The following is a 25,881-nucleotide window of genomic DNA, read 5'->3' as shown; positions in this document are numbered from 1 at the left end:
GGTTCCAGCACAAAGCGGAGGTAGACTATAAGGAAACCTTCAGTCCTGTTGAGTTCAGGTACTCTCAGAATCATACTGACCAAGATAGCAACAGACAAGTTACACACCAAGAGATTCGACGTGAAAATAGCATTCCTGTATGGCCTACTGGAAGAGAACGTATACATGCACCAGCCAGAAGGCTTTCAGGATAATTCTAGAAGAGTCTGCAAATTGCAGAAAAGCCTATATGGACTCAAACAATCCCCACGCTGTTGGAATAAAAGATTCACACAATGTCTGGAACGCTTCAACATGAAGAGTACATCAGTGGAGCCATGTGTCTTCATTTCGCACGACGATCAAGAGCAGCTAATATTGGCTCTATATGTCGATGATGGACTCGTGGCCTCGAAGAGTAAGGAACGTATCTCAGCCCTGATCAGCCACCTGGAGAAGGAAATAAAAATTAATACTGATCCCCTGGACGTATTCCTGGGCCTTCAAGTTGGTAGGCAGGTAGATGGTTCTCTCCTTCTTCACCAGACATTCTACACCGAGAAAATCCTCCAGAGATTTCACATGGCTGTAGCAAGCCCAGTCAGCATCCCTGCTGACAGTCATCAAAACCTGTCATGTTCAAATCAGTTGATGAACATGAAGATAAGCTGAATGTCCTCTATCGAGAAGCGGTAGGGTGCCTACAGTTTTTGTCAATGATGACGTGACCAAATATCACGTTTGCTGTCCACGCACTGAGCAAACACTCGACGAATCCTCGGAAAGTCCACTGGAACGCCGTCAAAGGAGTCCTAAAATACCTCAAAGGGACTCTCGGCTATGGAATCATACTCAGCAGTAACAATCGTCTGAAGGGTCTGGAAGCTAACTCCGATGCTGATCACGCAGAAGACATCAGCACCAGACGCTCAACTTCAGGTTACCTGGTAAAATACAATGGGTCTCCAATTCTGTGGGGAATCAAAAAACAACGAAATGTCTCACAGTCCACAAGTGAAGCTGAGTTTATCGCAGCGTGTCAAGCAATTGATCATCTCGAGACGTTCTCAAAACGTTTCCGGAACCTTATTTTGCTCATTGGGACGGTATCTACTATTATGGAACTTCCAACTATCTAACGGAAGGGTAATTCTTATCCAAAATTTCTTTCTGTATAGTTGGGTTACAACCGATTAATGACTTTCCAATGTATTTTGAATTAAATATAATTTTTTTTCTTCACGAAGAAAACATTCTTTCAAGAAAATTCAGAATCAATTTTGTAAAGAAGAAATTTTTTATTCATTTAATCATGAAATTATTTTTTTTTACATTCAAATTATTTTTTCGTGCATCATATCATATCATATCATTGGCTCTTGAGGGTTCGCGTTGGCTCCCTTCGGTGTTATACCCGCTCGTACCACTGTTCTCATCAGATGATGCTTGAGTTCATTCTCTAGCCATACATTGTTCACAGCTAGAATCGCTCCATCCAAGATTGCTTTTTCCAGTTTCGGAGCAATTTTTTTCAACCCAATCTTTCCAGGTTTCTTTCCTTCCCAATTCAATTTTGCCATCAGCGTGTTTGACATCATGGCTTCCATTATGGCCTTTGCAGTTGTTTGGCAGCATCCCCTCTTTTTAAATTTCAAGTATCCTCTGATTGTGTCACACTTCTCTTCGTCCAACATGGCTTCCACCTGCTCCAGCTCTTCGATCGTTTGGAGGGGAGTGGCAACGTTACCGATTTTCAGAGTTGCAACGACGTTACTGCCAGTTGTGGCATTCGCTTGGAACCTGGCTTGGATGTCCATCATCATTTTCAGCATTTTCTCATTCAACTTCCTATTTACTTTCTCCTGGTATTTCCATCGTTGTTGGAACCGTCTGATTTCTTTTAAGCAATTACCGCATCGCTGAAGCTTGCCCGTTCTCTTCTGTCCCCCATTCCTGATTTTCTTTTTGTTTTTCTTCAAAATCCTCGATGATGTCATAGGCTGAGGTTCAGACCTTCCTTCAGATGTAGGCGAAGAGTAGCTGGGTTGATCGGTTGTCTTCTCGGGTGATCGTTCGCCACTCAGTTGAGTTTCATCATTCACCTCTTCTTCCGAATCGTCTGCATCCTTCTTATTGAAAACATCACTCCCCTGTTCAATCAGCTGCTTTTCCTTGAGCTCACATCCTGCCGCATTACCAGTGTAATACACTTTGACTGGATATTCTCTCCATTTTTTCACTTCCGGTTCATCTCCAGCTCGGATGGCTTTTTTAATTTCTCGTTCAGTGTATATTAGAGGAGGCCAATAACAGAATCACTGTTCCTCTTCCTCAAACAACCATCGGTGAGGCATAATCATCGTCTTCAACCTTGCACCCTTCGTACACTCAACCAGAGAGAATGATCTGTGAACAAAAAAAAAACATGAAAAAATTGCACTATGGCTAGGCTTTATAGTTCATCCTCAAAATAATTTGTAACTATGAAATAACTTACATTTTGGGATTGTACTCCAAACGAGATGCAGCTGCCATTTTCGTTGACGCCATTGTTAATGATTATATAATACCAATATTGGTGTCGAACTGTCAACAGGAGTGTTACGATAAGAAATCCGTGTAAGACTGACAATATTTCTTGCCATCTCTGCCCTATTTATAGGGTAACTGAGCCGTGAGGAGAGGGAGTAACTGCATTGGAAAAATACCTGGAACAAATGCCAATGCGTAAGGAACAGAGCATACCCAAACCTCCATAAAATTACAAAAACTACCAGGTCGGTGCGGACAGGCCTTTTGTCCTTTGCTTTCAAACATTCAAATAATCATGTACAGACAGAACGATAATTAAAAATGTATACAATACGTATACAATACATCCACTGGACGTAGCTGGCACCGACTGGAGGGGAACGAGTATTGGGTCGCTATCAGCAGGGGTCCCACTGTAAACACTCATGGGAGTATAAGCGTGTCCGTGCGGTTCTCGAATAGTGTGAAAACTAATTCGCACTTTATTTTTCTCCATTTTCTCTTTGTTCCCCAACAATGATACACTACACTCATAAAATACACAAAAAAAATATATTTTAAGAAAGATAACATAGTACATAGAATTTCATAGACAATAAATAAGCACTCATATGATGGGGACAACTAAAAGTCAGCAACTTCAATATTATCATGGGTCTGTGAGAGAAAATTATCACTACAGACGAGACACAACACAAAAAACAATAGGAGGGGAAATAAAATTATGCCTGCCACAAAAATTTGTGTTGTGATATGGCTACATGAACCAATGAGTGCAAATATATTTACACCCTCACAATCAATCACTTTCACTCTCGAAACTCCATCATTGGCTGCATTCCCATGGTTTGACGATATGAATTTTGGTGTTGTACTTTGAAATACTTCAATTGTCTTTCTGCTCGATTCAGGTGTTGTATCGTGTGCGATAGAAGTCACAACAGGAGGAGCGCTGCTACCCTTCTTTATCGATGTTGTTATTGTTCCAATTTTGTCCATAGTCTGACCAGTTGATGAAGGTTTCACATAGTCTGCGATAAAAGTTGTGGAAGAAGAATCAGTAGTACGCTTTTCCATCGACACTCTCTCTTCAAAACCAGGTCCCGATGACTATGGTCCTGTTTCTTGATATTTATATAGTTTATATATGTATATATAATGTACGCACATGTATATAGTATAAAAAAGTAGATTATCAACGAAATTCATATTTACGTCAACAATTTCAGAGCATTTCTATATTAATAAACTATTTAGAAATTGTACCATAAAAATGTATGTTTGATTTTCGTGAATTACGAAGGAGATTACAGAATAACTAAAATAATAAAATAAACGCCCAGCCTACAATTTCAATTTCAATGACGTACCGGAGGAGGTCCGGTGCACGTCCATTACACGATTGAAGTATGTGTGAGGAACGTTTCAAGTGAACATTACATATAGATTACGTTGAACGTTCGCTGAACGTTCAGATGAGACATATGTTGTCTCAGGAAAATGTTCGCGACACATCCGTGAGACGTCCCATGAATGACGTAAAAGATCGAACGTCTCGAGAACGTTCAAACTTCATTTGATAAGTATCATTGAAACGTCATCGAGACCTAAGTGAAACATTCCGAAAATTCCGTAATTTCTTCAACGTTCATGGTAGGTTCTGTGAACGTTTCGAACGTTCCGGACGAACGTTTCCTGAACGTAAAAAAACCCTGTATTTTCCAAAAAATACGTTTCGGGGACGTTTTTGGGAACGTCCTTCTTACATTTTCAGATCATCTCGAGACGTTCTCAAAACGTTTCCGGAACTTTATCTTGCTCATTGGGAATGAATGTCTGCACTTGGACGACCACCTTCATCAACGAACTGACGCCAGGACATCAGCTGGTACCCCACCTCTACATCGACAACCAGAGCTCCATTCAGTGGATAAAAAATGGGCTCTTCCAATCTTCAGGCAAACACGTGGATGTAAAGTACAAAACCATCTGTGAGAAATATAACGCCAAACAATTCACTGTGGACTACATCTGGACTGGGGACCAACTCGCAGATATATTCACGAAGCCTCTACCCAGAACGATCTTCGAAAAATTTATCGGGGTAAAACGGGGAACTTATCGGAGTAAACCCGTTGACAGAATAATCAAATTAATGTCATCGTGTAAAACAGAAATTAAGTGGGAGTGTCGTGATATTAGTAATTTCTATATTACTATCTGATCATATCAATAACCTGATTTGCTAAATGAGGCGCTGTACGATATATATTGTGAGGTATTTTTCCAAGCGCGTCTGCGGGATTCAGACGCGTGGTTCTCCACGAACTTTCAGCGAACCTTTTGGACTCTCTCAACCCGGAATTAGAACGATGGGAATAACGAGAGGAGACAAAATGCCAAAAAGGGCGCCAGTCCTTTTAACCGCCAAAGGACAAGGTCACACCGTTGAGCCGCGTTCCACGACTAGCTCAGATAACCGCGGAGGCGTGTGGAAACAGGCTACAATGAGCGTACTCAACAATGCAATTATTTATAAAACACAAAAAAAAATTATATTTTCAAATCATAATTAAGTGTGATCTTTTACTCGTCCATACGAGAATTAGCGTAGGATTCTGTACACGTGCGGGAGAGGACTCCCGCGAGCAAAGACGCTATACAAACCAAAAAAAATGTAACTAACCTAGTGATACTAATTAACGAAAAGAAGTAGTAATAACTTTAAAGACGCGTGGGAGACGCTAAGACGCGAGGATCACCCGCAAGCGACGACGATGCGAGAGCCACACGAATGAAGAAATTGAACAAAGTTCCAAAGTCAAAACCGATCAACGGCAACAATATGAAGGAAATAATTAATATTTACTACTGGAAATAAAGAAATGAGGCCACAGGCCACTGAGTGCCGCGTCCCGAAGGCAAAAGGCTCGAATTTTAACACTCAAACGGTGTCCAAAATGGCCACCGGAGAAATGAATCGAAAAACTACGCGAGTACTCACAACTTAAATCACGCTCACCGTTTGATACGCGAGAAACTCCAGGGTAAACTCATCTGGACCCTCAGTACGGCGACGTCAGGAAAAGGCCGGAAAATCCAGGCACACCAAAGTAATAATTGTTTTAACAATTTAAAGAAGCTCAAAGAGCATAATAAAACTTTAATTGCGCAGAGCGACTTAATATGGCTGAACCCCAGCGAAGAGTGTTCGTCGGGGCCGTACATCGCCCCGAGGAACCTCTCAATTTCTCCTACCCCCACCCGATCACGTGATAAGCGCGAAGAATCCAAGTGATTCGACAATTTTGGACTTTCGCATTTTAAAATGGTCCTAATTCCCAATTCCTCAGGCCCCGAAACTGGAACTTGCGCCTCGCGGTCGGTGGATGTGATCCGCGTTGAGCGGCGCAGAAGCCAACATAATCCGATGCTCCCTCAATGCTGTAACATCGGTTTTTTACTGGACGGCCTTGTGCCGCCGATCCATCGGTGAGGTGGTGGGGGTTCGCACGTAGAGGCCTGAGATGCCTGCTGGCGTGCGACGATCGTCTTTCGCGTCCTCCGTGGTGTGAGTCTCCCAGACTCGGTGTGTGCGTGCTCGTCGGTGTGCTGCTCCTCAGATATCGCGCCGTCTTGTAGCTCTCCCCGAGGCTCCGCTCCACTCCCCTCGTCTCGAAGCTCACGTAATCCACGGTGAGCGCGATCGACCGAGTTCGATAGAATGATGGACAGAAGGAAAATAGTCAAATAAAAAAAAATAAAAATAAAGTGACAGTTGTGGCTCTGGGTGATCCGACTCCTCGCTGGGGTAAACGACTAATTTCCCCCCCATGATCCGCGGTCAGTTCAGGCGAGGAACAGTACATGATTTTTATCATGTTACAATATTCAATATAGATAGTACATTAATGTTAGCAAAACCTGCAATTATTAATTATCCAAATATATCCCTATTTATCTGCCCAATCCCGAGTATGTCCACTGTTCAATAAAAGTTAGGTATAAGAAAGATACTACAAAAACCTAGTATTTCCATAGAAAAATTCTACTGAATTCATATTGGAACCCTTGAAAAAACTCTATTGGAGTTTTGTGAAAATTCTATTGATTTGTTATGCTAATTCTATCGGAGATCATGCAATTTTACCATCTCGTATTCCTAAAAAAATATTTAATAGAAAAAAGTCCATAGATTTTTCATTTCTTCATTCTTGGATACAAATTTCGCAAATTTTTTATGAAGCCCACCTCCCCCTCGCTTCTCCTCACTGAATAAAAAAACAGAACAAACGTGAAAAGTGATGATAATGATTGAATCGGAAATTCTCTGTCTAAAAGGATGATTCTAATGAAAATTGGATAACAGAAAATTTTCGATGGTGAATGTGTGGAAAGCATAAAGAACAAGATGGAGGAATGAGGAACAGGGGTAGTGTGAAACAGCTGGTTTGAGGTTGGATATTTAACGAGTCTAGGAGCGCTAAAACACGACATGAAGTCAGCCGTTCCTCTTTATCAAGTCCATGACTGCTAATCGCCACTTATCGGCCGCAGAACAGGCCGATAGGTGCAGGTTAGCGGGACTCAGTGATGAAAATAAATTAACTGAAAAATCTGTAAAAATTAAGTCACACACCTAATAATACGAACTTTGCAAAATCCAAGGTAAAGACTCATCAAACCGCAAAACATATTCACCTTTTCTAAGCCTAATTCCATCCAACGCATCGCAAAAATAATTCTAATATTAATTTCAAATTGTTTCTTCACTAATGGACCTGACGCAATTTTTCGTTGACCACATTGACAATTCACCACTATTTAAAATCCCAAACCCTGGTCATCGTCGGCACCAAATTTCGGAATACCGCGACAAGTTCCACAGACAAGAATTCCGCTAAGTAATGTGAAAACAGGAAAAATCGATAATTCTATTGTTATGCACAGGATCCATTTTGATGGAGTCATAATCTCTATCTTTCAACTTTTCACCTGATGTACTACTATCAGCTGATTCACTACTCGTGTTAACAGTTTTAGGGGGATGATAGATTCCCTTTTTGGGTCTACATGCCCGCCAATTACTAACTCGACTCCCCTTGCCAATACCAGGTTTCATTTTAAAAAGTTGTTTTGCTCTCCACTAAATACTAGACACGACTGGGGCTCGGAAAATTCTGACATCAAAATTTCCGTCAATTTTACCTACAAGTGCAATTCATTTCGGAGCATCATTTCGTATATAAGGCCAATAAAAATCAACAACTAAAAACCCTCACTAAAATCTAGACACTACGGCCGCTCAAAATTCTGTTATTTAAATTCTCGTCAATTACACCTAGGAAAGCCATAATTGAAAAGTGAAATTTCGAGGATAATAAAGGGATAGAGGTAATGAGGAAATGATGGTAAAATTCGACAGGTGAGTGACCTTAGAGGACGAAGTACCTGTGTCTTGGGGATGTCTCAGAACCGCGCAGCGCGGGCTGGGACGGCCCAGAGACCGTTCCATTCATAGGCGTTGTATTGAAATACCCATAGCATCGATAATTTTTGAGATATCAATGTGAAATTTCGACCGAAATACTCTTAAAGAATATAGCTAGGCGAAAACATAAAACAAAAATCGAAATTATTAACCCATTATGCCAGACTAACCTCCTAAAGTCTTGATCATCATCGCAGCATGCCCTAACCGGGTCGAAGTGATGTAAAATAACGATAAAAAAAACTCCATATAGACAAAGTGGTCCCTTTTCATGCGGACGTCCACAAATAATAAACAACAGCACACGTCTGTAAGATTCACGGACCTATGAATGCGGAATCTATTTTACGTAACAGGCTCGAATTGATTAGGTCAGACACATCCATATTTGATACATATATGAAAAATTTACATTCATTTTCATTTATTGGCATTTTCACAGAATTCATTACCCTTCAAAATATATGTATATTGGACACAAGATTATTATTGAAAGCAATTCAGTGGTTAAAGGCGGTGAAGATAAACCTAATTCAAGAATATCTGGCGATATGCATTTAGTAAACGGCGTTAACATCGAACAATTGAGTTCGTGTTGATTCCGCCCATGTGTATGTGATGCATGCTATTTGAACTGACTATGATGCGATACTTGTGAATTGGCAATTGAGTTCACTCCGGTTACTCTGCGGCTTTCCTTCATTTGTCTAAATCTTCCATGTTGAATAAGAATTGTATTATGACTTTAGGGTTCATTATTTTTATCTTTCAATTAAGCTCTGCGAAATTTAGTCCGTTTTTATTTCTCCCTTTTCAAGTTAGTCAATTTACAATTTTTTCGTTAGAGATTTTTAATTATCAATTATTTTACTTGTTTTATCTTTTTTCAATAATTTCACCCTCTTACCTGACTTTTTCTGGCGGTTCCCGTATACCGTGCGATTCGGCTCTTCCCACTCCCCCACCGGGAAAACAAGTAGAAACAATAATCAGGTTTCTGAATTATTCAATTCTTCCATTTTAATGATCATTAATTTATGCTTTAGTTCATAAAAAACTTGCAAAAATACAGAAACCAATCTTAGGGCTCAATAAAAAATCAGTAAAGATAGAACCAACGTCCTTGTCGCAGGTCAGAACATGGAACATTAAATTAATATTAGGGAGTGATTGCCAAAAATCCGAGCCAAGGACGTTCGTTCCATCTTTACTGATTGTTTATTGAACTCTGAGTTGGCTTATTTTCATTGATTTCTGTATTTTTTTTTTTCATTTTTTATCTATATTTCTTTCCTACTACCATTACGGTTTTATAGGCTCCCCCCCATTCGTCTGCCTTGCCTTTCCCACTTCTCTCGTCTGATTTTTTCTGCGTTACCATGTTCCGTCTTACTCTTAACTGTACCCCATTCGGGCTAGGACTGCAAGGGAAACCATGGAAAACTCCAGTCGTACAGCCGGCCGATAATGCAGGGATTCCACTGTGTCCATTGAGTCAGTGTGATCAATGGACACAGTGATTCTCTACATTCGTGCTTAGCGACTGTAGTCCCACATGGTTAGGTGTGCCTAAGCGGACACCCATCCAAGGACTGGGCAGACTGAACGCTGCTTAACTTGGATGACCGCCGGAGCCACACACTCCCCGTGTGACCACTACAGCCACTCATTAATTTCTGTATTTTTTTCACGTTTTTTATGGAAATTGTAATTTTTTAGAAAATTGTCTTTCTTATTGCCAGGAAAAACCAAAGAAAAATTGTCCTTGGCACAGTGTTATTTAGGAAGATTTCATTAATTTTTGCAAACCCAGGAAATAATCAATTTTGTGTTTATCGAATTTAGTTTGTTGAAATCAAATTTGACGTATTTTTTTCACAGAAAGCAAACTATTTCTGTCATGCTATTTTTCATGTTTGTACTTTTGGTAAATTTTAGTTACATAGATTCTGATAATCTATTCATGCATTGACTCCAATTGCAAAATTTCGCCTAAATTTATCATTTTTATACACTAAAATCAATATGTAAATTTCTGATGGAAGTCGAACTTATTAAAATTTCACACGTAAACAAACCCCGAAAATATACTTGCCCACATGTAATTCATGAATTTAATTAATAACAGTAATTCTGTGAAAACAGGGTCGAATTTTCTTGCATAGAGCAAAATACCCTTGTATATCACCTCACTTATCATGATGATTTTGCGTTTACAATAAACAAATGAGTCGAATAACAAAATGGGTAGAGTACAAGGAGAAGAGATCAAGAATAACATACTGATTCTCTCTCTCTTCTTTGCGCATCAGGCTGGTTTATACTGCTACCAACGTCGAAATCCAAAACTCACACTTAGGACTGAGATAATGTGAAATGCAAAAATGAGGATAGGAACTCGTTGCTATGCGCGTAACTTTTTAAATATTGACTTGAACAAAACAGTGTGCACATCAATAAAAAGCGTGTGAGCGATTTATATGATGTAACTAAGTGTATTTTCCATGTAACTTGCCTCGTTTTTATTTTGGTGTGTGAATATGACTCCGCTTTTTTTTGTTCAAATAAAACACATTTGCTTGATTAAAAAATTGAAGAAAAGTTTATTGAAAGTATGCTCTGCAGCTACAACCGTCGCCCATCTTTCAGGTAATTAACGTATTTCTTGCCTGAAGAAATCCTGGTCATTTGAGCTGATCCAATTATCAAGCCAAATTTTGATACCTTCGTATGAAGTGAACCGTTCTCCCGTAAGATCTGACTGCAGTGTTCGGAATAAGTGGTAATCCGAAGGAGCTATGTCTGGCGAATGTGGCGGGTGGAGTAGCACTTCCCAATCCTGTGCATCTAAATATCTTTTCATAACCTGGGCGGTATGCGGTTTGGCATTGTCATGTTGAATAATTAATTTACTGTGCCTATTCATCCATTCTGGTCGTTTTTCTTCTATGGCTTTGAGAGGGTTCGAGTAACTCATAATATACAACACCTCTGTGATCCCACCAAATGCAGAGCATAACCTTGGCACTGTGAATATTTCTTTTTGGCTGGGATGGGCCGGGTTCACCTGGCTTCACATAAGCTTTTTGGCGTTTAGAATTCTCATAATATATCCATTTTTCATTTCCTGTGACTCTTTGATGCAAAAATCCTTTTCTTTGCTGTCTTTGAAGTAGCATTTCACAAATTGTTTTTCGACGTTCCATGTCTGTTTCTTTCAATTCATATGGAACCCAGTTACCAACTTTTTGAACCATTCCCATTGCTTTTGAACGCTTTGCAACAGTTGATCTTTCAACATTTAATGCTGCAGCCAATTTTGATTGAGTTTGGCAAGAATCCTCTGCCAATAATGCCTCCAATTCAGCATCTCCAAATTTTTTTTGTGGTTTTCCATGTTCTCTATCCTCAGTGCCAAAATCATTATTTTGAAATCGTCGAAACCATTCCTTGCAAGTTGTATTAGATGGAGCATGCTCACCGTAAATCTCCACAAGTAAACGATGAGTTTTCGCTATACTTTTCTTTGTAATATAATAGTGTAGTAACACTTCCCGCAAATGACGTTTACTTGGAACGAAAGCCGACATTGTCACGGAGGTAAAAACACTTGTTGCTTACATTTCAACCAAATGTCACGTAGTGCGTTTGACAGCTGACATNTCTTTGCAATATAATACTGTAATAATACTTCCCGCAAATGATGTTTACTTGGAACGAAAACCGACATTGTCCCGGAGGTAAAAACTCTTGTAGCTTACACTTCAACCAAATGTGACGTAAAGTACTATCGAATACAAGTGTTGCCATTTATTAGTGCACGTAAGCAATACTAAAAACGACATCTGTTGGGAAAGGGCGGAGTCATATGCACACACCATAATAGGCGTGATCTGGAGTGAGTGGAGGGACTAGTTTCTTCGTGTATAGATATCCGGCAGCGCTCGGCCTGAGGTGTTGGATAGTCGGAGTCAACAATTTTCCTGGTCCGATACGCTGCCGCATATCTCGATACACGATCCAGATAGCATTGAATACTGAGAAAAGACGCAGACATCCGAGATGAAGAGAACCAAGCAAACCAAGTAGAATACTCACTCTAATTTCAACATATTTAACATGGTTTTGTTGAATGGAATCAATTTCTTCTTCTGTATGATAGTCCTCAACCAATAACTAGAAAGTTTAGGAGTTCTCGTTCGGTTAGGATCTTTAAAATCCACGGAAATAAGTCCAAAAGTTTGCCTGGAAATAGGGGAAATATACAAATATGAATGGATATCAAATATGTTCTGCAACAGATTTAGCTCAACTCACGTATATCCATCAAACCACTGGAAATTATCTAGCAGACTCCAAACAGTATACACTCTGACATCACATCCGTCACGAATGGCTAATAATACTTCCTTCAAGTATGAGTACAAATATTCAACTCTGTCAATATCTATGACACCTGACCGAAAACTTACACCATTTTCCATAATATAGATTGTAGGTTTATTGAAAGTGTTCGTTATCTTCCGCAAGAGCCGTCCGATAGCTTTGGGAACCACCTATGCGTGGGGGGAGAGAAATTAGATCGATTTTGTCCTTATAAATGAACTTATTGTTATTTAAAGATTGAACTTTTTGCAGCCGTAAGGAAAAATGGATGAGATTTTGCAACCAGAGAAATTTTGGTATTAATATGTAGACATGCTATCGTTGACAATAGATTTGTCTGTGTGCTTACTCCCCATCCCATTGCTGTCAGTTTCCATTCAGAATGATTCGTGTAGATGACACCTACATCATTATACCATCTTCCCTCAGCAGTCTTATTCGCTGGTTCAACCATGGCCGGGATGTAATGGTTGATACCCAAGTAGTCATAAGTTCCTCTGAAATGACACTTTATGTATTTTCAAGATCAATTTCAATAGTTTTACATACAAAGATCGTGTTGATTTTCTTAATTTACTTTATATAATCAATCCATTCACGGGAGAATTCTGGTAACCGGGAATGCGTCAATCCTTCCGCTTTACTATTCTCTGCGATTCTCGTCTTCATCACCTCTGGATAATCTCCATTCTTAGAGAATATAGGATTCAATATCCATCCTGCTTCAAAGTCAAATGCAAGGTCGACACTTTCTGTGTCCCTCTCCGATTTTGGGAAATAATATCCACTATTAGTGACTAATCCAATTTTGCCTTTTTGAATAGTCCGAAATTCTTCATCATATATATGATAAGCGCGGGCATGAGCTTTCAGCACATTATGTGCGCAAAGATAACGATTCCTGTAGGCTGTATTTGTGAATATATTAAAAGAGATCAACATTGAGTTTGATTGAGAACAAATTGGTTCAACGCGGAAGAAAATATACCTAATAATTTGAAACAGCGATATTTTCGATTCACCGAATTTCCCAAGAAAACCATCAGGGAACACTATCATTGTAGAATTTTTTGGTAATTCATCGATACTGAGAATACTGAACTAGAGTTTGGCAAGAGAAAAACGGTAATATTAACGGTAATTACGTAACCACATCGCAAATTAATTTTCATGATTAATTCAATTTCAATAATTTTACTGAGCTGCTATTATTGAATTTAAACCTCTTTGGGACATCTCACATTATATTATGGTTGTTGACATCGATGTGCGAGTGATCTCAACAGCACTACCCGTCATCCCTTCAAAAGCGGTTGTAATAGAAAAAAATAAAATTATTGAAGTATTTTTAATTAAATTCAAAAGTGCATGATATGGTATGAATATCAAGTTCTACCAGTAAATTTAGCATTACCCAGGATTCGCAACGGGGGCGCACCCAACCCCACAAAGACCCAATATTATAAATATTTATAATTTATATGTAACGTGGTCGTTCAAATTCAGTATTTCCGGAAAAACTATCAATCAATATTCATTTCAACATGGAAATCCGTTCTCCAACAATTTGACTAATATTTGATTGATTCGAACTTATTTTTTTCCGCAAAGAATTATAATCTGCGCATACACAAAAAAAAACTTCCTAAATCATCCTTCTAATTCAATTCTGTTAACCATGAATTCTTGACTTCATTTTAGTATTTTTTTGGATGTACAACTATGTATCCCTATATTTTTTGGGTAACTGTATTTACCTGTATTGATGACACTCTCATTTAGATAAGCACACACTTTGCAGAAAACATCAGATTCATTGATTGTACTCCAGAATTTCACTCTAGATCCAAGCTCTTTGAATATAACTCTCGCGTAATCGGCAAAATATTCAACCATCGATTCATTAGACCATCCTCCTGTTTTCTCAATGAGTGATTGTACATCATCAAAATGATGGAGTGTCACGAAAGGTGTGACTCCATTGCTCCAGCATTCATCAAGAAGATTTTTATAATACTGAATTCCGTCTTTGTTGATTTCATCTGATGAACCAGTTGGTAACACTCGTGACCAACTTATGGAGAATCGATAATGATTCAACTGTGAAGTGAACAAATACAATGAGCATGCACTGCTGGAACAATTCATTTATTGTTAAAAAACTTGGTTAACTATTAGCGAATGATAGACTTGAATATGACTAAATGAATATGGGGTATTCCATGCCAATTCGAGTAGACCGTGATTTCGACCCCTCACATTCGGTATGCAATTTCTTATATGGTTTATCTACCTTAAAAAGACACTCTCAATTTTTGTTAGATTTTTCCTACCGGTGCTTAATTTTTTATTCAACCTGAAAACTTGAAAAGCCTCGTGCTAAAAATATGAAAAAATTTACAAAATAGTGACTCGAAGACCGTAAAAAAAATCCAAGATGAAGAATTCAATAGGTAGCTTATTTGCTAGTAGCACTCGCATGTTCTCAATGTTTTTTATTCATTGGAATTATATCAACACCTTAATAACAGACAAGCGTGAGTGCTATCGGTTCCCTATGTTGATACGGTTGCCTGTTGTTAAGATGTAGACATGTTTTTTGGGTCCCTGCATCCGGATCCAATGATAGTTTAAGTCAATTATGAGTTTATAACTGTTTAAATTGATTTTTCACCAAAACGACTAAAGATATGGAAAAAAGGCTCCATTATTTACGGAGATATTTGAATATTTATGCGGAATGATGTGGGTGGAGGATTTCTGTAGATGTTGCGTATCTCAAGATCTCTATATGCACGTTATTTTTTTGCATATGTTTTGTACATAGGAGGATTTCTCACGCCAATTTGGTATCAAACCCCGAATAGATAGCGTTAGTTTGCCTATATGTACCCGGTTATACATGCTCAACTCTTGATTGTATATTATGCAACAGGCACATATCTGAACAGAGTGTGAAAGTAAACGAACATCTCCAATTCTTCATCCATGTCTTGGTAGCTTTAGTCATGTCTTGCTCTAGCAATTTCATGTCATCTTCTGACTTTCAATGATGGTTTCAGCAATATCAGGCTTGCCATAGTAAAAATTTAACCTGGGCTCTGATTGGGACCCAGCCAGATCGTTATGAGCGAAACCTCATTCCCGGCATCTCAACGGGGTCGATTTCAGACCAGGTAATTCAGCCTCAAGCTCAGCGTCGCGCTGCTGGGGTTCTGGTGCTGCACTTGCGTTCCAACCCTCGTATTTATCGATCCCTGAAAGAAGGGTCAACCGGAGATGGATCGAACGCAGAACGGTCAAACGGTGATGGATCAGACGGTGATCGGTCAAACAGAGATGGGTCAAATGGAGAAGGGTCAAACGAAAGAAGAATGTAACTCGAACGGGAATGCATCCGTATAAATGGTGCAAATCAAAATGGTGCAAATAAAATTGACAAGAAAGTCATCCAATCTGATTGGTTACACGGATGCGTTTCCATTCTGGTTACATTCCTCTTCCGTTTGATCTATCTCGGTTTGATCCATCTCCGTTTGACCCGTCTTAATTTAACCCAACTCCGTTTGACCCTCCTTTACTTGACCGTTCTCCGAGATTGCCCATCACTCAACGTTACGTTGTGCTACGAGTGGCCATGCCTAGCTGAAACCCAGCCTACCATACCGTGCCGCATAAACCTTGTTTGTTACGCTCAGATTGATTGGATACTAACAGGGAAATTTTATTAAGGTGTTGAGTGTTCTTTGGTGAAATTACATATCTGCTTTGAACTAAAACTGATTTTATTATATTTGGATAAAATCGTTATAGAAAAAGCTCACATAGATTCAATTACGTCGTGGCAATAAACGCTCCATCTTTGTTCCTCATGAATATTCAAACATCTCGGTAAATAATGGATATACGAGAAAACGTAAAAATACAAAAATTTTGCAATTTCTTTCATGGAATATTTTTTGTAGGCAACTTTTTTCCAGATCGCCAGCTCTTTTGACAGAAAATTGATTTGAACAGTTATATAATCATAATTGACGGAAACTATAATCGGATTAGGATGCAGCAATTCGAAAATAATATAATACGAATTAAAAAAAAAAAATTTAGTGACCATTCGAGTGCTACTAGCGAATGAGCTACCGATCGAATTATCCATCATGAAATTGACTTTAAAAAATTGTCATCGTTTTTTTTCTGTTGTGAATTTTTCCAGATTTTGAACGCCCGGCGCTTTTTTAGCTTTCAGGTTGAATATAAAGTTGACCGCTGATGGGAAAAATGAAAAAAAATTGGGTGTCCTTTTGAGGTCGAGAAACCATATAGAATTTGCGAACAGAATCTAAGCAGTCGCAGTCACGGGTTGCTCGAGTTGGCATGGAATATCCATATTCCTTAAAAAGCTGAGAAAAATCCATTCTCGATTTCGAAAGTGCGCTTGACATTGAAAAAAATTCAAAAGCGGCGACTTGTTTTAAAGTCACGCCCTCAATCAACGATGTCACCGTCAGTTTATCGTCTTTTTAGTCGTATTTCATGCCATCAAAAAGGCGCGTCCTTGATTCAATGGCACCAGAATTTGTTGGAACGTTGACGGAAATCATTTAAGAGCAGCAATCTTTGATTCGAAATTCCGCACGTCTTTGATTTCTATCCATCCAAATTGAAGGCTTAGGCAGTTTCAATGCCTGAGGTCAATGAATCGCAAGCATCCCATATAAATGAAGTTCCCACAGAAGGAATTAGAAAAAAATTCTTTAGAATTCCAGTGGAATATTCCCCGAAATGGATAAAAATGAAACAAATAGGAGTTATGAGAAATTGAAAAAAAAAAATCGTAGCCTAGGATTGATTGGGCACGAGAGCAGAAGGTTCGGAGACCACCTGCAGGGATTCTCTGGTGAAACCCTGTGCTCTTAGCTGTACGACCGGCTATGAGTACAGGAGAATTGTTTTTTTCGTTTGATGTTGAGGGATAGATATTTTACGTCTGTGGTGAACTGATTCCATTAGATAAATTATAATGTACAAGTTCCACCACTCTGCACTTTAGATCTGTAAATGCATATTGAGGATTTCCGAAATGACTCAATTGGGTATTCGACTCCTTTGAGACGTCCAGAATCACTGAAACTTCCTGAAGAATCACCATAACAATCCTTTGAACGACGTGGTAAATCAAACCTGTTCATTATAATTTATCCAATGGAATCATTCAACGACAGAATTTCAACATCAAACGAAAAAACAATTCTCCCATGTTTGTGGCTAGTAATATAGCTCTTAGTATTACTAGAAATTTCCTGGCAGAGGTCTCCGAACCTTCGACCCTCAACTCCATTCAATCCTAGGCTCAGTTGTTTTTTTTATCTTCTTGTAATTTTTCAGGGAAAGAATCCAAGACTCGTAGGTCTTAGAAGTGCAAATTTTCTTGACTTTAATTCAAGAATCATTTTTTTCAGAATTCTTTGAAATCAAAGTCGCACGCCTCTGAACCCATTTGTGGGAGCAATGCCTTGAATTAAGCATCGCATCCTTGAACCAACGTCGGATTTTTCTCAGTACAGTTAACAACCCGAGTGAACACTCACATCAGACTAGAATACGAGACTGATACGCAGAAACTGATTTTGATCAATTTTGGAACAGAATTCCTGATCAAAATGCTAGGATCTGATCTTTCTCATCAGCACCAGATCTGATGCGGATCCAGTCGCGCTTTTATTGATTTATAAAATTGAATCCAAACACTTTACGCAGAATCTTATCAGATCCTGATCTGAAACTCTAATCAAGAAATCCTGATTGCAATCGGATCTGAACGAGACTCAGGGAAACTGAGATAAATTTCTACTCGAGACCCCAAATAGAAATTCCAATCAGGCTAGAATAAGAGACTGATACGTGAAAACTGACTTTGATAATGAGTTTTGGATTAGAAATGTTACGCTTGTTTAGATCCATGCATGATCGAAATGGTAGGATCCGATCTTTTTGATCATTACCCGCGTTGATGCGGACCCAGTCCGGATTTGACTAATCTGAATAGGATCGAACTTCCCTTCACCATATTAGATCTCACTGATCAGTTAAAATCATATCAGATGCTGTTTCAAAGCAATCAAGAAATTCTGATCAGCATTGAATCTAAAACTAATTTGAATTCTGGCGAACAGAGAAAAATTTTCGCTCGGAAAACGTTTCAGTTGACGGAAAAAAACATGAGACTACATCACTATTCATTGATAGTTCATAAAATTATGAGTCGCAATTGAATTTTCACTTACTTTAAAAAAATGCTGTTTTTTCTAAGTTCATCCTGAAATGTAAAATCTGTCCGGATAGATTTGGTTCCAAAATAAACCCAAGGATCTACTTCGGACGAATGTTTGATTCATGAACATACTTCTCTGGCTGTGACGGTCTTCGCGGGGGTCTTCGCAATATCACAAGCATCCGTCTCAGACAAGTTACACCGGAACAAATACCTGATATCTATCTGGGACAGATTCTTCGAATTTTCTGAAAGATTTCCGACCGGCGGAGAACATTGGCAAAACAGATTGCCTCTTAAAATACCTTTTAACTTCCAACTCAATCTACTACTATGCAGATGAAGACAATTAATTTTCAGACTTACAGTCATTCTTATATTTTCCTACGGTACTATGGGAATACTCACCCCAATATTTTTGACCAATTGAACATCTTCCTTATACTTGTGATAAGAGTCACACGATACATCGCCGGTTCCATTATCCACACTCAATGATATATTATTATGTATTCGATAATCCCATACATTTTCCGATTTGCCGCCAGTGTTCCATGCACCTTCAATCTGGAAAGCAGCGGTTGCTGCACCAATAGAAAATCCTTCTGGAAGTTCTAGATAATCCTCATCTTGTGCCGAGACATATCTAAATTCCAAAAATGCATCGTCGATAGTGGCGCAAAGTGATTTTCATTTGATACCCCAGGTAGGAAAAAACCAACGAGTCGGGCTCGGTCCAATCCCGTCGGCAAGGACCGCGCCGGACTTGGTTGAAATCTGGAATGATAACGTGGGACCAGGTTTGCGCGCGGATCTCGGCCCACCGTTAGTTGTAAATTTTTGGCCAGGCTCGATTAAACATTACTTAATTATATGAATATGATATGAGTGATTGAAATACAAGTTATTCAATATTACTTCTGAGCATTCGTGACAGCTTCAAGGAGGAAAATAAAATCACTACTGGCATGCCACTGACACGGGGCTGGATACTAAACTATTCACAATAATTATTAATAATAACAAAAGCAAAATAATTAACACTTCTTAGGATGATTTTTATGATTGATTGTGCCCTACCTATCAAAACATGATGCAATCATCGCTGAAAGACCGATTTTGTTACCTTCAAATATTATCCTGACTTGGGCTTGAACCCACGACCTAGCAATTACTAATCCGACGCTCTAACCACTAGCCTACCGCGCAATTCGTAAAATCTCTACTTCAAATCGTCCCTATTAATTCCACCTTGGTTTTTTTCGACATGAACGTTTTGTTACTCAGTTCATAGAGATATTAAGGGATTCAACTATAGCTTAATCGGTAAATTAATTCAATAATGAATAATCCTAATGATAATTATAACAATGATGATTGATTGTTAATGATGATTGTTCATTTTTTCGTGATAATTACCGAATAATATCTGATTTCAAAGCCTACAATGCCACCTTGGCCATTTTATCCTTAATAAACCACCTAGCCTTTGAAAAGCCTTTGAATATTCACCGCTAAGAATCTATGCCCACCATTCGACTCTCACGATGTTACCCGTATGATTTTCTCGCCCCTTTCTATTATGACGATTTAACTCTGGCAAAATTATTGTTCAGTTCTCATCCTTATAATTTCACCCCTATGATTTTACTTGCATCATCTCACTCTTACGACTCAATCCTCACAATTACACCAATTTCTGGAGCCCAATGACCAACCTCCAGACCACCGCTGGCTTGGGCTTGGTTATCGAACTCCGGCATACTGATATTCAACCTAAGGTTGGTCCAGATCTATCAACCAAGGCTCGGTTACTCGTCCCTTCTCCCGACGCTCAAGCCCTGGTCACCAAAGATGGTCGAACCTTGGACCAAACTTGGGCGCCAAGGCTCGGCAAGCCCAGACTTATGTCACGTTTGACCCGTTTTTACAACACTGGTATTTCCTACCTGGGACAATCACTCGGTTCACAATTCAGAAATTTTTTTAATTCATAGCCAGCCCAAACATTTTGTTAACCCGTGCACTGAGACAAAAGTTGTATAAAAATTACCTAGAAAATCGTGCCAAATTTCACCGTACGAAATGTAATCGTGGACCAAAATGTAATTCAATGAAAAAATACCTATTTTTGTATGTAATATTTGTGATGGAATGCAGCGTAAATTTACAGCTTCGGCACCTTAGGGGCTCAAAATCGAACTCACTCCACGATTACTTGACTTGTTCGGTAAATTTTTTCCAACTTTTTTCTCCATGTGCATTAAATTTCGACCTCCTACCTGCAGACGTACAGAATTTGCACGAGGAGAAGAGATGCTCTCATATCACCTGCTTGAGAGATAAGACACAACTGCCTATGATTCCGAGATTCATCGCCATATAAATGAAATCAACTTTACGTAACAAAAACTTGAACTGTTTGGCTTGCACACATATGCATATGGTAGAGATACGGAAAAGTCACAATTCTATTGGTCGGAATTTATTAGCCTTCAGGGTATATTCTTTGCAAGATCATCAACGAAAACAACTTGATGATTAAAGGCGGTTAAGATAAAGCTAATTCATGGAAATATGACATCTATAGAATTGACAGCATTAACATCACACAATTGAGTTCGAATTGATTCCACCTATATGCTGATTGGTATTTGTACCGACTGTGCGACATATACTCGTCAACTGATAATTGAACTTCCTCAGCTTATTTTATGCTTTTATCTGTTTATATTGAGTAAGAAATGTGTTATGCTATAATAATTTATTTATTCCTCAACTGAGATTGTATTACGATCGGTAATTTCCTGAGCCAATGAAACCAATGAAAGAAGAAAATTTGAAGAATCGAACGGGCCCACCGAAGGCGGGCGATGTATGATTGCCATTAACTGAAGTGCCTCGTTGGAAGATGATAATACATATATATATATATGGAAAGGACCCACTTTATCGCATCTAGTTTACGACATAGTAACGTTTTTGTCACCGTAACTCCCATTTAAACCAATGTTAAATAATTTCTTGAAACTTCAATAGCGGTGTCATTTTCCACACTATCGAGATCATTTTGTACGGAACGTTATCCACATAATCGGAGAATGCAAAACGTCGCCGATGCTCAACTTTCACGTCCCCAAAGTGGGCTCTTCACGTGGACGTGCCCATATGTACCTATCCAAGTCGCCTCATTTGAAGGAGACCACTACGTAAAATCAGAGGTGTCAACGTTCTTCTGCGTTTAACCTAACTTACAAAAATGAGATATTTCATAATTGTGAAGTTCAGAAGATGAGCTAGGGCTGCGCGCGAGACGAGAGGAGACGAGATATTGAGAAATTTCGGTTCGGTCTCGGAAAAAATTGAAAATTTCAATATCGTCTCGGTATGGTCTCACTACCGTGGAGGTACCGGTATCCGACAGTCTAAGAAGTATCCCACGGTAAAACGTATGTATTTCGTTATCCAAGGCGAAAACATTATATGAAATGGACAGAAAGTGATTCTGAACATTTCAGGAACAAGAAAATGAAAAAACAAGCAGAGGTAGAAGCCTATTCTACCGAAGCTTTTTTACTGTCGCTTTTTGTGATACTACTTTCTCTCGTTTTTAATTTCTACCAATTCCATTGGTAGTATGCTTCCGAATGGATCTGTAGTTATTCCATTCCAAAATCCAATTCCACTTCTGTGATGGATCGAACCCAGAGTTGACTCAAATTTGGAAATTTGGAATGCCACAATTTGGAATGACTCAATTAGGACCGTATAAGTTAACTCGACATGGACCTGATGTAGTTCCCCAGATCAGGTTGGGGCTAGGATCTCCGTATAAGATCCGGACATGGGTGCCCGGTTCAGGGCCTGTCTCGACCACGCGTTACATTCATGATCAGGACCATATAATTCAATAACCAGACACCAGCCTGATATGAGTGATGAATTTGACAGCGTTAATAGAAGTCTAAACCACTTCACAGTCGAAAATAGGAATCTGATCTCAAAAAAATAGAAAAATTGAAATATCTCGAAAACTTTCAATTGAATGGTACCTATATTTTGATTTTCATCGATAGCCACCACTCAGACGAAAATTTTGAGAGCAAGCAGAATGCATTTGGTCCAGTAGTTTTTGAGATATTAAAGGAAGAATTTTCGATTATAAAGTTAAATATCTCATGAACTACTGGGCCGATTTCGCCCACCGACAATACCAGCCTTCGTTACCAACGGCGCTATAATCATACAAAGTTTGAAGTTTTTATCTCAATTATTTTTTGAGTTATCGTGGATACAAGCGATTTTTTGAAAAAAGTGAAAAAATAGAAAAAAAAACCATTCTCTGTAGTGGATTCATTAGGTTTTGATACAAAAAGATAGGTATTATCAAAACAAAGATTTTCGGATAAAAAAAATTTTAATTGATAAAGCCGTTGATGAGATATTCGTGAAAAACCATTTTTGAGAAAATGCTATATCTCAGGAACCACTTAGTCGATCAGGCTGAAATTTTGCACATGTCTGTCTCCCATTAGGACCTATTATGAACCAAAATTTCAGATTTTTCGTAAAGACAGTTTCAGAGTTATTGATGACTTTCTGGACAAAGGCGCATGCACACACACACACGCACACACATACATACATACATTTGCTAAAAATATCAAATGTCGACGTTTCAGATCACCCTGAGTTATATCCAAGCAAAATTAGAGAATCGAAAAAAATTGCGATTACAAAGCTTCCATTCGGAAGCAAAAAACGTATAAAGAATGCACCAGTGAATAAATATGAACGTAAATAAGTCAGGGAGCCGCGTGACCCACTATCCGACACCCAAATATCGCATAGTCCCAGTATCCGTCACTACTGAGGTCGCAGTAGCCGACACTGTACGTTGGGTTCATATTGCCAAATAATTAACAGGATATGATGATTGTGATCATTTATTGGATAAATTATCACAAAACAACACATAGAATAACTTTGATATTCTTTTCAAATTTGAAACAGCTAAAATATTTGCGATTTCTTTCATATCACTTATCTCTCTTTGATAGACGTTCTTTGGGAGGGCTTTTGCTGTCAATGCCTTTTGCAAATCCTCTTCCATGAATTTTTTTCCTGATATTTTTGTTTTATTCCTATAATATATAATTGAGTGGTTAATTAATTACTGATGATTGTGATGTTCGTTTCATTTTTGCATTCAAATAATCGTTAGGAAGCGAGATACAATGGAAAAATATAATTGAGGTTAGATCATGGAAAAACACGTCTCGGATACTGGGACAGACTGCTTTACCAGTGTCCCAATACCTGACATCGTCATTTTTATTTGTTGGGAATGTTTTAAAGAAATTTAACTTTGTCTACGCATCCCTTACATCACCCTACTAGTATCCGAAAATATTCAATTGAAATATTTACTCACATTTTGCTTTTTTGTCATCACACACGAAGCAGGGACTCTAACCTGTTTAGCTAAGAAAACACCACGGCAGGTCTCACATAGAGGCAGACGGACAAAAAAAATTATTTTTAAAGTTATTCTACACGTAGAAGCGAAAACTCCCTGTCTAAACCATAGAAAAAACGTTTCTCTTCCTATTGAGTAATAAAAGAGGGTGCTTTTTTAGTTGAAAAATGAAAAAAAAAAGGGAAATATCAGGGAAAGTATGCTCGAGTGTCGGATACTAGTACACTGTCGTATACTGGTACCTCCACGGTATTGGTCGACACGGTATCGTCTCGTTTCATTTTGTAACATGTTGGTCTCGGTCTCGCTCTCGGTCTTGTTTCGCTATCAAAAATGTATGTCTCATCTCAGTCTTGTATCGGTCTCATCTCGGTCTCGTCTCGTTTTAGTCTCGTCTCTTTGTTATATTGTTCTGCTTTCACAAGAAGAGCAGATATGGTTTTTCAAGAGACAACATTATTTCTTCAGCGTTTATCAGCCCAAGATGACAAAAATCCAAATAACACAACTAACTAGTCACGGTCTCGTGCACAACCCTAAGATAAGTCAACTACAACAAAAGGTATTTTTTTATGGTAGAACCAAAAAAATTTTCAAAATGGGTGGGGACAACGCTGGTTATATACGGGCGGAGATTATTATCGTCCAGCGAGACATGACACAGATTTTCAACCAAACTTCGCACGCTTTCAGCGAGCTCGTTTCATTTCCCTATTATATTCCAGGGTCTCGTTCTCGGTGATAATAATGTGGTTATTTCGAGTAATAGTTCATTCTGTGTTACAAATAATACCGATATTCAATCTTTCTTAGAATTTGGAAGTAAAAATATATATAGTGATGAACATGAAGCAATAATCATATTACTCTACTAGAGTGTACACATCCTCATTGCAGTCCAGGGTTAGTCAGCGATGGAATGTGTTGTTGATTGATCTTCAGTACATTCCGATTGTAGAAAACTATCATTAATTCGATAACTTTATAAATCACTAAATTTCCTAATATAACCTGTAGGCTGTTTCATAATAATACGTGTTTTTTAATCAATAACCAATAACCAGAAGTCGGTTTATATACTAGTTCGAAACCATTTAATAATTGCGTTGAGTGCCTTCTTCATTCCTTCGTTGTACAAAACTTCTCCATATTAATAGATTGTAACGTTGAGCGGAACCATAATTAAATTTCTGTACTTTTCCATTAATGGTCAGCTTAAATTATCGATTTCATTGAATTAATTTCAATATATATGAAAAAAAAAGAAAGTATAAAATTGCTCTGCTTTTGAGTTTTTTATTTATTAAATGTGCGGGATAGTATGATTAATCATTTATTTCATGTGAGCACCATATGATTCCATTTTAAGTTATTTAAATATAAAACTAATAAGAACAATTGATAAATTAATAAATTACAATTAATTACCTTGGCTGTCTCCGCAATAATAAAATCTACTAAATCCTGTTACATTCTGAATATATGAAAATACTAAATGTATAAAAATACTAATTTATGTATAAAATGGATTATTGTTGTTTTAATCATTTTATATATAAGTATTTTTTATGTTGAGCTAAGATAAACTTGAAACATCCCTAAGTCTAGCATATACTTGACAAAACAAATTGCTGCCCAAAACCTCTAATTTTCTTTGGAAATGACTTAGAATGTCATGAAACGTCGAGATATGATGTCTTCAGGAAATGTCTGCGTATACGTCGCGTGCAAAATTCTGGGATT

The 25,881-nt window shown here is 38.3% G+C and overlaps 1 protein-coding gene across 3 annotated transcripts; it reads right to left on the bottom strand.

Moving 5' to 3' along the window:
- Nucleotides 1–1,326: 1,326 nt before the first annotated feature.
- LOC107042077 (myrosinase 1) lies at nucleotides 1,327–21,000 on the bottom strand. Of its 3 annotated transcripts, XR_001461127.1 has the most exons (9): nucleotides 20,942–21,000; nucleotides 19,068–19,305; nucleotides 14,146–14,488; nucleotides 12,966–13,296; nucleotides 12,738–12,885; nucleotides 12,320–12,558; nucleotides 12,101–12,247; nucleotides 2,477–2,687; nucleotides 1,327–2,385 (listed from the first exon to the last, which is right to left on the bottom strand). XR_001461127.1 is itself a non-coding variant. In XM_015262947.1 (8 exons), the coding sequence occupies exons 1-8, from the start codon at nucleotides 20,983–20,985 to the stop codon at nucleotides 3,467–3,469; spliced, it is 1,566 nt and encodes a 521-aa protein (XP_015118433.1). In that variant the 5' UTR covers nucleotides 20,986–21,000; the 3' UTR covers nucleotides 2,696–3,466. The 3 variants fall into 3 exon arrangements, 2 of the variants coding, with proteins under 2 accessions (XP_015118433.1, XP_015118434.1); XM_015262947.1 differs by lacking the exons at nucleotides 1,327–2,385; nucleotides 2,477–2,687 and adding an exon at nucleotides 2,696–3,542; XM_015262948.1 differs by lacking the exons at nucleotides 1,327–2,385; nucleotides 2,477–2,687 and adding an exon at nucleotides 2,696–3,542 and having other exon boundaries at nucleotides 20,954–21,000.
- Nucleotides 21,001–25,881: the final 4,881 nt, after the last annotated feature.

Source organism: Diachasma alloeum, unplaced genomic scaffold (genome assembly GCF_001412515.2).
Source record: "Diachasma alloeum isolate Michigan unplaced genomic scaffold, Dall2.0 Dall_scaffold_00410, whole genome shotgun sequence".
NCBI classification, from domain to species: Eukaryota; Metazoa; Arthropoda; class Insecta; order Hymenoptera; family Braconidae; genus Diachasma; species Diachasma alloeum.
Note: the sequence above shows the minus strand (reverse complement) of the source record. Positions and strands in the feature narration are given on the sequence as shown.